Source organism: Gymnoscopelus braueri (genome assembly GCF_963280865.1).
Source record: "Gymnoscopelus braueri genome assembly, chromosome: 7".
NCBI lineage: Eukaryota > Metazoa > Chordata > Actinopteri > Myctophiformes > Myctophidae > Gymnoscopelus > Gymnoscopelus braueri.
Window position 1 is genome coordinate 8,559,418 of NC_137608.1, and position 15,335 is coordinate 8,574,752.

A 15,335-nucleotide genomic window follows, 5' to 3' on the forward strand; every position below is an offset into this window, starting at 1 on the left:
GGCAGGTGATTGGATGATCCCGCCCCTAGCAGCCGCTGATTGGTTCGAACACGCAGGGTTCGGGCAGCTTTACTCCGTGAGCAATCCCAGACTCCTTCCTGAAATCAAATGCAAATGAGATTTCCGGAGGGAGGGGGGTTTACCAGGCTACAGATGATTAGCTTAATGTGCAACATTGTGTTCTCACTCAACAGTAAACAAACCAACATACAGTTTAAAGGGCAAGACCACTTTGGTAGAGGTTTGGGTTGTGTAGTTACCTTGCCATGATGTAACTCCAAAGGTGGACTAGACCATCGTTTAGAAATTGATAATTCAAAATATGATTTGACTTACATTGTGCGGCAAAGCAGCCAAAGTCACTCTTTTAGCATGTACAGTAGACGAACACAAACCAAGCTGATTCTGACAATATAGATCACCACCAAACCCAGTGCTGTTTGTTTTTTTAATAAAAATGTAAACTTCCTGTTGATTTTACTATTTGAAGATCCGGATCCGCGGATCCAGTCCGGGTTTTCTTCTTAATAAAAAATAGCAAAATCAACAGGAAGTTAATATTTTTATTAAAAAAAAAAAACACTACTGGGTTTGGTGATGTTCTATATTGTCTGAATCAACTTTGTTTGTGTTCGTTTATGTGCTAAAAGAGTGACTTTGAGAGCTGTTTGACCGTACAAAGTCAATGAGGAGCAAATTTTGAATTATCAATTTCTAAACAATGGAACAATTATTTTTGATTTCTTGTCCACCTTTAGAGTTACATCATGGCAAGGTAACTACACAACCCAAACCTCTACCAAAGTGGTCTTGACCTTTAACTGAGCAACTTTCACTTGTAGTTGAGTCATATTTGACCATCATAGATGGAGTATCTATACTTTGACTCAAGTACTGGAGTTGAGTACTTTGGTACTGTAGTCTCACTGGAGCTGGAGCAATGTTTTTCTCTTATTATTTTCTTATTATTTTTTTCTTCTAAATGCCTAATCCTAACCCTATTACAAACTTCTTCTTCTTAGAGTCTTTTCCTAATTGTAACCCTAAAGCTCATAAACGATATGCTTTGCGATTATTTCACATCAAACTTTTATTGTGGTGAACGCCAGATTCATACAAGTTGGTGATTTTATTTACGCTGAAAATTGGACCATGTTTCGGAAAATTATTACAGCGCTTCGCCATGTTATAATTGCGCTCAGTGTACATTTATTTATATGTGTAAGTATAGTAATACACACATACACACACACACACACACACACACCCCCCCCCACACACACCCACACACACACACCCACACACACACACACACACACACACACACACACACACACACACACACACACACACACACACACACACACACACACACACACACACACACACACACACACACACACACACAGCAGCCTTGTCTTATTTTCTCCACTTGAAAATAGTTTGAGCTTGTCACGGTGTCAACTTGCTGAAGAGGACAAGTACAGAGGGCCTCCACAAACGCTTTTGATTGAGAAATTTGAGACAGTGTTCTGGACAAAAGTCAATTAATATTGCGCTTCCTCTTTCAATCTTTCTCTAACGCGATTTGTCTTGACTTTAGTTCCCAACGACCAGAAAACAGCACGACTGCTGTTTTGGAAAACGGTTATATTTGAAATTAAATTATTAAATTAATTTAAATTAACAAAGAAAGACAGTAAGGATGCCAATAAGCTCATATCGTCACTGTCTTCTACGTCCAAAACCGAACATTTTCAGGAAATGGAATAAAGAACCTTTGTTCCATTGGAACATACAGATGCAATATTTTAGAATTTCAAAGGGCCTGCCATTGGAAATTCATGGGCAAATCAGTGGGAGATCCAAACCTTTTCAGTGAGAAAGTGTGACAGTCGCCAGGTGTGAAATGGTGTAATTTCAAACAAAGACTAACAAGTAAGACGCGCGAACGCTGGAAGCGAACGCAGCTCGAAAATATTGTGTATTTACGGACTTGTAATCCGTGTTATTTGAACATTGACATTGTGTGTGTGTGTGTGTGTGTGTGTGTGTGTGTGTGTGTGTGTGTGTGTGTGTGTGTGTGTGTGTGTGTGTGTGTGTGTGTGTGTGTGTGTGTGTGTGTGTGTGTGTGTGTGTGTGTGTGTGTGTGTGCAGAGCATTGTCTAAATTCCTGCACTCTGGCGCACTCTGGCGGCTGCAAATAGGCAGTGCACGCACGTGAGTCACATGGGGGCGCGAGGCAATGAGAGCGTGAGTCACATGGGGGCGCGAGCCAATGAGAGCGTGAACACAAAGACAACACACACACACAACCCAAGCACAGTTACATAGTAAGCTCCACTTGGTCCTTCCGCATTCGCAATCAGGCCCGAATAGGGGGGAAACTGTGAAACGATGAGCAGGTCGGTGCCTTGCAATGATTTCCTCTGCCGTCTGTGTGAATGTGCGCATGAATTGGTGAATGTAAAGTGCTTCGGAATATAAGGATATACAGTATATACTGTAAATACACCATTCACCATTTTACGCTGTACCTGTCAAGTATAGCCTAAAAAATAACTAAGAAACAAAGAAAAGGATACTCACTCTCGGTCAATCACAAGGCACTCCACTCCGTTCTCATCAGCAATGATATTGGCTGATCTGACGTCATCACTAGAAGACATGAAATGTTTATATGTTAAGTCTGAGTCCTACTTCATCGTACAACCGTGTTGCTTGCCCGAAAACGGCAGATATAGAAGCTCACAATTAGTCCATGAGCCAGACAAGATTTCATTATCGAAAGAGTGGGCAAAACCATACCTATATTAAATTGTTTATAGGGTCAATATAAGTAAATAAATATATGATAACCTTTCCACAGGAGCAGCTTTTTCATATTTATCACACATTTCGTTATTTTCCCCATACGCACATGACAGGTGAAAACATTACAACATTTAAAAAATAGTTATCATAATGAAACTTCCCCAGTTGATTACTTACATGAAGACAATGATTTATTGTATTACAAGTTTTCTGAAATTGTATATTTAAATATGCAAATTAGGCATTAGGAAAATATGCCCGAATTTGCATAACTTTCCAGAATCAACATTGGAACATTGGACAAAGCCAGAGTCAACATTCTTATTTCATTTTGTTAAGATGTTGGAGTCAAAGGTTTTTAACGAGGGAATATTCAATATCTGGCTCAATTTTGGGGCTCTGGCTCATGGACTAAATGCATAATTTGCATATTTAAATACACAATTTCAGAAAACTTGTAATACGATAAATCATTGTCTTCATGTAAGTAATCAACTGGGGAAGTTTCATTATGATAACTATTTTTAAAATGTTGAATTTTTTTCACCTGTCATGTACGTATGGGGAAAATAACAAAATGTGTGATAAATATGAAAAAGCTGCTCCTGTGGAAAGGTTATCATATATTTATTTACTTATATTGACCCTATAAACAATTTAATATAGGTATGGTTTTGCCCACTCTTTCGATAATCATTGCTCAATTTTGGGGCTCTGGCTCATGGACTAAATGCGTTGCAACGACAAAGTAATTATGGAAATTAAAGGTAGGGTAAGTGATTTGCTTTGGTTAAAATAAGTGTTAAATAGCTCTATATTCTGATAGTACTCATTGCTATAGAGTGTTTGTTCAGTAAAAGGAGTCTCCATGTCTCTCCAGCTCTTTATTAAACAGAAAATGCATTTTAGTTTCAGTTTCATTTCCAATTTTATCCAATCAGGACAGAGAAATCAGTCAGGATACAGATTAAACAAGTGACATTGGAAGTGATGACACTAAGAAATGAGCAGGCAAAATGGGAACTGGAACACTATAAAAATGAAGCTGATAAATGGGTACTTTCTCCTGATTGGCTGAGATTTTGTCACCTACCAGAAAATGTATTTTCTGTTTATTAAAGAGCTGGAGAGGCATGGAGACTCCTGTTACTGAACAAACACTCCATAGCAATGATTACTATCACAATATAGTGCTTTAACCTTTTAACAAAAAACTTTTTGTTTTAACCATAAAATATCACTTACCCTACCTTTAATTAATTATTTTGTTTGTCTTTTTAAAATCTTTTGAAATTATATATATTCTTTTTTTTTAATGTAGGAAACAAAAAAAAGGGGATATTTACTCCCATACAAATTTGTCCGTGACGCAAACATGGGTCCCAACCCACTGTTTGGGAAACTGTGGTCTAGAGAACCAAACGAGCTGCAACACTCGCATTCTGCAATGACTTCCTCTTCCATTGTTCAGACACTGGGGACAACCTGGCTTTTCCCTCAGAAGCGTTCAGTGTGTGCACAGAGTGCTTCCAGATACACCGCTCCGTCCGAATACCGAACGATAAGACAGTACCTGGGGTACGCTCCTGCACTCAAAAAATTGCAAAAATTGCAGATCTACAAGCTTATCGTTGTGAGCTTGTAAGATCGGCAATTTTCACCACGCAACACCATCGTATGACAAAATATAAAATGGCTTAAGTGGTTATAATAAAGAGGCATTCTTTTCTGGAACGGGAACAGATTTCGTGTGGAAGTGCAGAGCAAAATATTGAGCTTGACTTAACTCTTAAAGTGCACAAATGGAACATATCAATGTCAGACACTACAGTATGCGTGTCGGGTACCTTATGAGGGCCTTCTCTCCGAAGTAGTCCCCTTTGTGCAGCGTGTTGATGATCTGGGGAAGCACCTGTGTCTCTGTGCTCTGCGTCACTTTCACCTGCACACAGTTCAGGTTCACACACCGTTCAAACTCCCAGAATGCAACAAATGGACCTGTGTCCGTTTAGATCAGCAGTTATCAAGGATAGGATTTTGACAGTAATACGTATGTGTGCCTCTAACAAGTCATCTATGACATATGGTTCTGTATTAAAAAAGACTAAAAAAACTAAACAACAATTATAAAGCCCCATAACTTTGATGTCAGGCAGAAACCTCTTATCTCCATATTCTAACATTTTGTGTTGTTTTGTAAATTAACGCCTTACTTCATCATACTACAGGGTCAAACAAAAGCATAAAAAGTAGCAGATCCGAGATTGTAGATCTGCTACTTTTGGTGCTTTTGAATTTGAATCCTGAAAAGTAACAGTTTTGGACATATTATGAGGTAGTGCAGCAGTGAGCACTGGTGGATTTTATCCGCTCTACGGTCAGGGGGGGGCATTTCCTGTATTAGCCTACGCCTAAGCCCCCCCCACTCCCCCCCAACAATTGTGTCTGGGCTCTGGTTTAGCTGAATAGCTGCTATCTCACACAGGCTGCTAATGGCAGTTAAGAGTCCCCTGAGGTTGAGCTGCCGGCTCTCTCCATCTCCCCCACCACCCCCCCCCCCCCCCCCCCCCCCCCCCCGGTGTCGGGTTGCTGACATTACCAGACAAGACAGACACACAGGCGGGTGGGTGGGATGGTGAGCTGACTCCCACAGGGTGAGTCATAGCTGACATCCACCTCCCTTTGCCCAAACTATGAAGAGGGGGTAGAAGCATGGGCCCTGGATGGCATGGAAGGTTTACAGTATTCAAAGGAGAGGAACTGAAGGTCTATACTTTAACATTTTCATGTCACGGACCCCCAGATTGATATGCATTTGGCCGCGGCCCCCCATTTGAAAAGATTCTGCGCCAGAGAAGATTTGTCAACATTTGTCGAAAACAGAACCATTGGTCTAGACTCTAGAGCACGTGGTTGCAAAACTGGGGGTCCCCAAATTATTTTGGGGGGGTCCCCAGCTGATTAGCTTAATATGCAACATTGTTTTCTCACTCAACAGTAAACAAACCAACATAAAATAGCCTACACAGGTTATCTGCACCTTTCTAAAGTGACAATTTAAGGACTTTTTAGACCTTTTTTTATACCAAATTGGCCAAATTGTCAAATATTACGTAAGAAAGAGGCAAACATTGTGAAAATAGCCGATCTACAAGCGCCCAGTGTCTGTCTATTGTTAGTGGCTAGAGTGTGTGATTGATGTGAGAGGACACGTTTACCTTTCCCTGTGAGATGAAGTAGAAGGTGCTGCCCTCCTCACCCTCTCGGATAACGTACTCTCCTTTGTCGTAGTATTCCTGGAGGAAGGAAGGTGCAGAGGAGACGCAAGTCAAGAGAAGATGAAAGTGTTACGCTGGATTCACACCAGCAGCGCTGATGCTTGTTCACGACGCAAAATGCATTAACCCGTTAAAACTGGGAAAATAGATTTTGAAAATAGCAGATGTACAAGCTCACAGTGGTCGCTTCGTGCTGCGCTGCGAGCTTGAACATCTGCTATTTTTGAACATTTTTCAATGTTCCTCCTCTTCTGGGGCAGGGGGGGGGTCCCTGGCACAAAACATTTTCAGATGGGAGGTCCGCAGCCAAATACATATCATTTTGGGGGTCCTTGGCACGAAAAAGTTAGAGAACTACTGATTAAGAAGGCATTTGTAGAATCGGCCTAAGGTCTTAATGGGTTAAACTGCACGTGTGCGAGGTTACGAGTGACAGCCTGTCACCGTGCGTCAACGTCGGTAGTAGACGTTGACGCACGGTGAAGAAACGACTGTACAGGTGAAGAAACGACTGTATGGAAGTAGCACATAAAAATAAAAAAATTAACTAGCAGGTGTAGATGTGAAACTAATCAAGATTGAGCAACTAAATTATGTATTTATTGTCTAAAATGAATAGGTTGGTTACAAACAAGCTGCCAGAAATGAGGAACGATTGTGTCTACTTCACTTTTTCTCTCCTGGCTGGGCAGAGCTAACCTGACACCGTCAAATGGAAGAAGCTTGCGACACACATTTGTTTCACAGCCTACTTCCATCTGAGACTCCGGTCGCAGAATCGATGACAGACGGTTTTTCTTTTTTTCAAGCTACTAGGCAGGTGATTGGATGATCCCACCCCTAGCAGCCGCTGATTGGTTCGAACACGCAGTGTTCGGGCAGCTTTACTCCCTGCGCAATCCCAGACCTCCTTCCTGAAATCAAATGCAAATGAGATTTCCGGAGGGAGGGGGGTTTACCAGGCTAGGGCAGAGCAGCAGTGAGCCGCTCAGAGCACCCCAAGACCAGAGCTGTCCCTGCTGCTCCCACCATACTGGGGATAGACTGTTTATGTGTGTGTTGTGAGACATGTTATTCAAACAGGAGATGAGTGATAGTTGTCTATCTACAACTGCTAGTTTATCATATTTATTTTATACCCCTAACACTATAAACTGAGTTATACTGTGTACGCGACTGTCACACGCCGCAAATAGCTTTTCTACACGATCACGATGTGTCGCAGTGAGCTTGTAGATCTTCTATTGTGCATTCTAATCCTAACCTTTTCCTAATTGTAAACCTAACTCCCCAAATCTTATTTAACCATAAAACAACAATTTCTCTTCTGAGGACCAGGAACATTATCATCACAATGTGTATTTTCTCAAATTCTTGTGGGGACATTTGGAAGTATAAGACACAGATACACAGACACACACAGACACAGACACCCACACAGACACACACACACACACACACACACACACACACACACACACACACACAACACACACACACACACACACACACACACACACACACACACACACACACACACACACACACACACACACACACACACACACACACACACACACACACACATACACACACACACACACACACACCCTGTCAGTCACACATCTGTTTGAATAAACTCTTTCGGGGACCTTGGTCAAATACTAATGGTAACAGTATCTGGGAGTGAGCAGTGACAGGAACAACATCAGAGCCGTTCATCAACAGGGTAATTTGTGAGGGCTTTCCGACTGGAGGAAGAGAAAACATGCTGACACTCGGTAATAGTATATCGTCGTTGTCGGGCGGAAACCTTGCCATGTCCAAAACTGTTACTTTCAGGAAATGGAATAAGGAACCATGTGTTCCAGGTGATCCAAAGTAGTTATTATTTAGTCACAAGCTCTTTTTAATGCTTTTCATTGATTAAATATCCTTCTTATATTAAAATTGCTTAGAGAGTGGGTGGACCAACGGTGGACGCCACAAATGCAACGTCTGGATATTTGGTTGCTCCGATCCGCACCAAACTTGTCACAAACACAGTTCAGGGGTCTGCCATGAGAATAGTCAGACCAGGGGCCATGTTGTACGACCCAGCTTACTGCTGTCGGGGGTCCCCAGGTTAGACAGAAGCCACACATTGTCAAGGCACACCGTTGCTCCAATCTGTACCAACCTCGGCACAAACACTGTTCAGGGGTCTGCCATGAGAAGAGTCACACAAGGGGCCACGTTGTACAACTCAGCTTATTGTGTCAGGGGCACCCAGGAGCCATGTTGTACAAGCATGCTTACTGCTACCAGGAGCCCCCAGTGGCACCAAACTTGGCACAAACACTAGCAAAGGGTCTGTTTAGGTTCTAACCTATACTGCACGTACTGTATAGGGGGAGATACAGCAGTGTTTAGCACTTCAAATGGCCATAACTCACCCACGCTCTTGTATGATGAAATACAGGTGAAAATAAAAATAATTAATTCAAATAATTTCGAAGATGTATCTACAACACATCATGCTTTTACTACTGTACAGTATGTACACAGACAACTTACCACTTCCAGGCAGTCCACGATTTTGCTCAGCTTGTCCTCTGGTAGATTAGCCAAGAGTGATACACTGCAGAAAACCAACATCCAAAACACATTATAGTCATCGACATCTTATTATAGTTATAGTTATAGTTTGTTTATAAATACAAATAGACACTGACAATGGATCCAGTTATTCAGCTTATTTGGGAGTGTAATTAAGTAAGTCGTTCGGAGAGGCTTATTGCCGGTATCAGCCAGAGCGTGGGCGGGAGTCTATTCCCGTTTCGCATTGTGCACCTACCATCAGCTCCCAGTACTTACTGCATGACTTGCCACACACAAACCGTGCTACTCATACGCTGAGTTGGCGGTGCCCGGGATGGAACACATGACCTTGTGGTCGAAAGGCGAGTATTACACACAAACCGTGCTACGCATACGCTGAGTTGGCGGTGCCCGGGAGCGAACCCATGACCTTGTGGTCGAAAGATGAGTGCGCTACCGACTGAACTACAGGGCACAAATTTGGCAGTTTAAACAAGAACAAGATATGGCCTGATAACAGTGTGGACTTCATGTGTCTATTCTATGATGTCAGTCATCTATCTATTCTATGTCATATTATCTATGTCATAGATAATATGACATAGAATAGGAGTCATACATCATACTGTAGATTCTATGATGACTCCTTTGGGCATGGTTTCAGCCTAAAACAAATTATAAAACATAATAGGTGAAAACCTTGTATGACCAAAACCGTATACATTTCAGGAGATGGGGAAAAGAATAACCTGTGTTCCAATGGAATCAATTTAGTTGTTATTTAGTTGATCAGTATGTGACACTGAAAAAGATACACAGTGGCAAAAACATAATCTCCGCCTTCCTGCCTGGCAGAGATAACTTTTATATAGGCTGCTCGTCGCAGGCACAATCACTTATCCACAAATGACCCATTGTGATAATAAGACTGCTGTATAAAGCTGGATTTATCACGTGAGGGCATAAAGCGTGCCAAAAATAGCTGATCTCCCACGCTCACAGCCTGTGTGTATACATTTGGCTTTATCTTATTGGCCAGTTTGGGACGAACCTTCGCAGGAAGTTGCGGTACTGCTCCTGGCGGGTCTCGGCCGTCCTCCTCATGATGTTCTGGAACACCTCGCGGTCCAGAGCCCATGTCCTCGCTTTGTTGACCACTGCAAGTACAGCAACAACAACATGCATCAGAGAGCATACCGGTGGGGGAAGAATGTTTTACTTGAAAATGGTAAATGGTGCATATAGCGTGCATAATATAGCGCTTTACATTCATTCACCTGTTCACACACAGGAGGCTATTTAACCAGTGACCTTCTGATTTCCAAGCTGCCGCCTTACCTCCTGTGCCCACAGCGGGATTATTATGAGGGTGGGATTATTTCGAAATATTTTTGAATTTTGGCGCAGTCGGTAGCGCTGTCGCCTCACAGTTAGAAGGTCCTGGGTTCGATATCCGCCGGGGACACTGTGGGCGCTGGGGGCGTGTTCCCTCCTCCACGTCATCAGTGCCCATACCGTAGGTGGGGTTGGCGAAAGGGCCTTTCTGTGTGGAGTTTGCATGTTCTCCCCGTGTCCCCTAGGGTAGGTACCCTCACAAAAACATGCAGTAATCCTGGTCTCTATACTGCCTCCTCCTGGTCAGCCGGGGCGCCTGATGGAGGGGAAAGGAACTGGTTGGAATAACGTGTTCCTTCCACGCGCTACGTCCTACCGGGGACACTCCCCCCTGTCAGGTGATAAGAAGCGGCCTGCTCACTCCTCATGCATTGAAGGAGGCATGAGCTCAGTTCGGGGCTCTCTCCAAGCTGGCAGAGGGAGAGTTGCGCCCAGGATTACAAGCTTAGGCATTTGGCACTGGGTGAAAAATTGGCTACAAAATCGTGGGATACATTTTAAGAAGTAATTTGAAAATGTCTTTAAATCTTTTGACCTTTTTTTGTGGGAAAAACTAAACAAACAAACCCCCTCTGACACTATACGGTGCCACCCTGCCTAGTCTACAACCATATGTACTCTGAATGTAATCTGATCCAGCCACTGGCCAGATAGCAAGAAGCATGAGAATCAGATATGTCATTAGAGAGAAGCAAACAAGCTTCGGCGGGGGCGTGTTTACAAAGGCTTTACATCGCATCCCATAGCCTTGCCCTCTGGTTTGTCGTCACCTCATTGGCATTTGGAAGGCACATACCATGTATGTGAGAGTGCTCTTTGTCCCCGGCCCGGGGTCTGTGAAGGACATATTTGTATATGTTGACTAGTAATTGGCTGGTGGCCCTCAGGGGTATGGTGGGGTTAGAGGGTACGCTTACTTGACCTAACATTCAGGGTAGTAGACCAACGTATCGACAACTCATCATTTCATGATGCTTATTAGTTGGGTTTTGCTTTGTAAAATAAATAAATAAATAGCCGATCTTCAAGCTTGTAGATTGGCTTCTTTCAGTAATATAAGCCACACAGTTGTACGACAACGTATAAATCAGACTTAATTCCATTTGTGTCTCTTGATGTATAACTGGCACACAGCAAACGTGCACTAGTGAATCCAGCTGCTGTCAGAGGTCAGAGGTTAACTAGGGTCTTTGTAAAGGTCATATAGCAGTGGTGGAAAGTAACTAAGTACTGCACTTAAGTAAAATTTCAAGGTACTTTTACTTTTGGTACTTTAAGTATATTTTGATGCCAAGACTTTTGCACTTTTACTCAGATCAAATGTTGAATACAGGACTTTCACTTTCACTACTAACAGTATTTCTTCATTGTGGTCTTGCTGCTTTTACTTAAGTAAAATGTTAACACAACTGCTGGGCACAGTAACATGATAATCATGAGCTGTTTACCTCGGACAGACGCCGTTCTTGTGCAGTTATACAGGATGGCCAGTTCGCCAAACGTGGTCCACACATTTATCGAAGTTAGCAGTTTGCAGTTCTGAAACACGTCCAGCTTTCCATCTGGAAACATGAAACAAGGACAATCAAAAGTTTATATCAGGGCTTCCCAAACCCCAATTATTCAATTAACCTACATACTGTACCTAAACCTATTACTTCTACATGTTAATTTCAATATTTATTTTCGGTTAATTGCCCAGCCGTAACTGACACAGAACATAAGTAGTAGTAGGACACATGCTCCTGAATATATAGACATCAACTTAATCAAAATAACAGGATGAGGAATATGTCGTTGTGTCTTTGTTAATGTTGGTGTTGATTTGGACTCTTAATCACATGAACCCTAGCATTCCTATTCTCACCTTAACCTAATAGGCGGACTGGTGAAAATAGCCGATGTACAAGCTCACAATGTGTCATGTCATGAGCTTGTAGATCGGCTATTTTCAGCAAAGGCATTTGGTGTAGAGGGGAAATGGAGGGGGCCAAGTACAGATCCCTGAAAAAGGCGATTATAAGTATATTGGTCAAGTGATCAATTCCCTAAAACTTTCAGGGTCTCACCACGCATGCTGTAATACCTTACATTCAATGGGCTGCCCAGGATTCTTAAGTGGGGTTTCTTATTAACATAAATAATGCATTACAAAAGTGATTATCAACCTTTTGAATTTCAAAGATCACCAGTTTGATATGCATTAGGCCACAGACCCCCATTGCATGTGATCGCTTGTAGATCTGCTATTTTCAAATAGCCAAAAATATGAAATAGGGCTCGGGTAGTTAATGGTCAATAATTACAGTACAATAACATGACGCTAATGCTTTTGTACTGTGACTTAAGATTTTGAATGCAGTATATTTACTTGTAACAAAGTATTTTTTTACAGTGCTCAATGCTCGTACCTGCCAGCACATACAGATGGTTGCCAGGCTCTCCCTGCTTGGTGACATAGTCCCCCTGCTGGTAGGTCCTCTCATACATGCACTCCACCATGTCTTTGATCTGCTGCAGCTCCAGCCTCTTCAGATACTGGTTCTTGTTCAGGGCGTCCGTCAGCAGCCTCTTCACACTGTCACACACACCATGAAGGAAAACATCAGCACTCCCCTAGGACCATCTTTTAAGTAGGGTTGGGATCTTTTTGGATTTTTTTTTTCTAAATTTTTATCCCACGATTTTGTAACCCTATTTTTTACACCCAGTGCCAATTGTCTATGTAATCCTGGGCACTACCTTCCCTCTGCCAACCTAGGGAGGCCAGGCCGAGCTCATGCCTCCTTCAATGCATGAGAGCCAACTGACCTTCTTGTCACCCGACAGGGGAGAGTTTCCCTGGTTGGACGTAGCGCGTGGAAGGAACACGTTATTCCAACCAGTTCCCTTCCCCTCCATCAGGCGCCCCGGCTGGCCAGGGGGAGGCAGTATAGTGACCAGGATTACTGCATGTTTTTGTGAGGGTACCTACCCTAGGAGACACGGGGAGAACATGCAAACTCCACACAGAAAGGCCCTTTCGCCAACCCCACCTAGGGTATGGGCACTGATGACGCGGAGGAGAGAACACGCCCCCAGCGCCCAATGCGTCCCCTGCGGGAATCGAACCCAGGACCTTCTAGCTGTGAGGCGACAGCGCTACCGACTGCGCCACCGTGCCCCCCCATCTTTTTTTTTACTGATCTTTTTGGATTTTAACGATTCCCATTCCCTAACGATTCCCTCTAAAGTTTAGAGGGAATCGTTTAGAGTCTAAACGGTCCGATTCCTTAATGGTTCCCTTTAACAATTCCTGTAGGGGGTTCCAAATGGACCCTTAGAAGACTGTAACTCTGAGAGGGTACAAATGGAACCAAATGGTTGGTTCCATTTGTATTATTATTATTATGGTGGTCCTTGAAATTACAAAACTTTTTGAGAACCACTGGTATTGTAATTGTATAACAGACGTGAAATCTTCATACCAGCTCTGACAGCGTGATCAAACTGATTCTGGTTCCTCAATGTTAGATCCGGTTCCTTCGGTTCCTACGGTTCCAGATCCCAGCCCTACTTTTAAGTTGGATCAGGATTTATTGATTTGTAAATAAATAAAATAAAATAAAGGGTGGGGGGTGGTTAAGTTAATTACTTAACCACTTGAACCCTAGCATCCCTATTCTGGGGGTGAAATTAGCAGATTAACAAGCTCACAATGATGTGTTGTGGGCCCCATTGCAGTCAGAACTGCAGCCTCACTCCCAATTTTCACTCTAGTCCGAAGATTCACATCTTCAGACTCCACCTCACCCCCTAGCACTCACCTCTTCAGACACCACCTCACCCCCTAGCACTCACCTCTTCAGACTCCACCTCACCCCCTAGCACTCACCTCTTCAGACTCCACCTCACCCCCTAGCACTCACCTCTTCAGACACCACCTCACCCCCTAGCACTCACCTCTTCAGACTCCACCTTACCCCCTAGCACTCTCCTCTTCAGACTCCATCTCACCCCCTAGCACTCACCTCTTCAGACTCCAATTCCCGACCCTAGCACTCACCTCTTCAGACTCCACCTCACTCCCTAGCACTCACCTCTTCAGACTCCAATTCCCGACCCTAGCACTCACCTCTTCAGACTCCACCTCACCCCCTAGCACTCACCTCTTCAGACTCCAATTCCCGACCCTAGCACTCACCTCTTCAGACTCCACCTCACCACCTAGCACTCACCTCTTCAGACTCCACCTCACCCCCTAGCACTCACCTCTTCAGACACCACCTCACCCCCTAGCACTCACCTCTTCAGACTCCACCTCACCCCCTAGCACTCACCTCTTCAGACACCACCTTACCCCCTAGCACTCTCCTCTTCAGACTCCATCTCACCCCCTAGCACTCACCTCTTCAGACTCCAATTCCCGACCCTAGCACTCACCTCTTCAGACTCCACCTCACTCCCTAGCACTCACCTCTTCAGACTACAATTCCCGACCCTAGCACTCACCTCTTCAGACTCCACCTCACCCCCTAGCACTCACCTCTTCAGACTCCAATTCCCGACCCTAGCACTCACCTCTTCAGACTCCACCTCACCCCCTAGCACTCACCTCTTCAGACTCCACCTCACCCCCTAGCACTCACCTCTTCAGACTCCACCTCACCCCCTAGCACTCACCTCTTCAGACTCCACCTCACCCCCTAGCACTTCACTCTACTTGTATCTTCTTGATGCTAGCTTACTAGCAGAGGTATCTTCGTTACTTGTTCTCATGTACTTGTTTCTTATTTGTTTTCTCTCGAGGTGTAGCTTTGTCATTCCCATTAAATCTTGCAGCCTTATTGTACTGTATATAATCAGGCATGCAACAGTCAGTGTCATTTGCAAAGGATGCTTGTACTGTTTCAACAGGCCTTATGTGCATGAGAGGGTACCGGATAGGCTCATCCACCAAATCACTTGCATCTGTTACCCACATGAACCCTAGCATCACTATTCTGAGCATGTCATAATAGGCCAACATTCGGATACAATAGCCCACCTACAAGCTCAAGTGAGGGGATTGGATTTATTCATAAGGGGTGTTGCCTACGATCTGAAGAACACTAAGAAATTACACATGATGAAAAGGTCCTCTTTGCCAAAATACATCCTGTATTGCAAGTCATTCCTCTGGTGGAATATATGAGCACTGACTGGTGGCATTTTAAGTCCTATACAATTTGTCCTATACATTTCCCCCCCCTCTACACCAAATCTATTTGCTGTTGCAAAGCGTTGTGA

At 43.6% G+C, this 15,335-nt stretch overlaps 1 protein-coding gene across 3 annotated transcripts in view; it reads right to left on the minus strand.

Moving 5' to 3' along the window:
* The window catches only part of prkg2 (protein kinase cGMP-dependent 2), a gene marked incomplete at both ends in the record, with an annotated part of 32,706 nt that overhangs the window by 16,147 nt on the left and 1,224 nt on the right, over window positions 1-15,335 (minus strand). For all 3 annotated transcript variants that reach the window (XM_080432389.1, XM_080432388.1, XM_080432387.1), the window contains 7 exons: window positions 2,590-2,658; window positions 4,662-4,756; window positions 6,033-6,110; window positions 8,649-8,712; window positions 9,724-9,829; window positions 11,516-11,629; window positions 12,479-12,645. In XM_080432389.1, coding sequence (XP_080288515.1) covers window positions 2,590-2,658; window positions 4,662-4,756; window positions 6,033-6,110; window positions 8,649-8,712; window positions 9,724-9,829; window positions 11,516-11,629; window positions 12,479-12,645 — 693 coding nt within the window. The remainder of the gene's footprint in view (window positions 1-2,589; window positions 2,659-4,661; window positions 4,757-6,032; window positions 6,111-8,648; window positions 8,713-9,723; window positions 9,830-11,515; window positions 11,630-12,478; window positions 12,646-15,335) is intronic.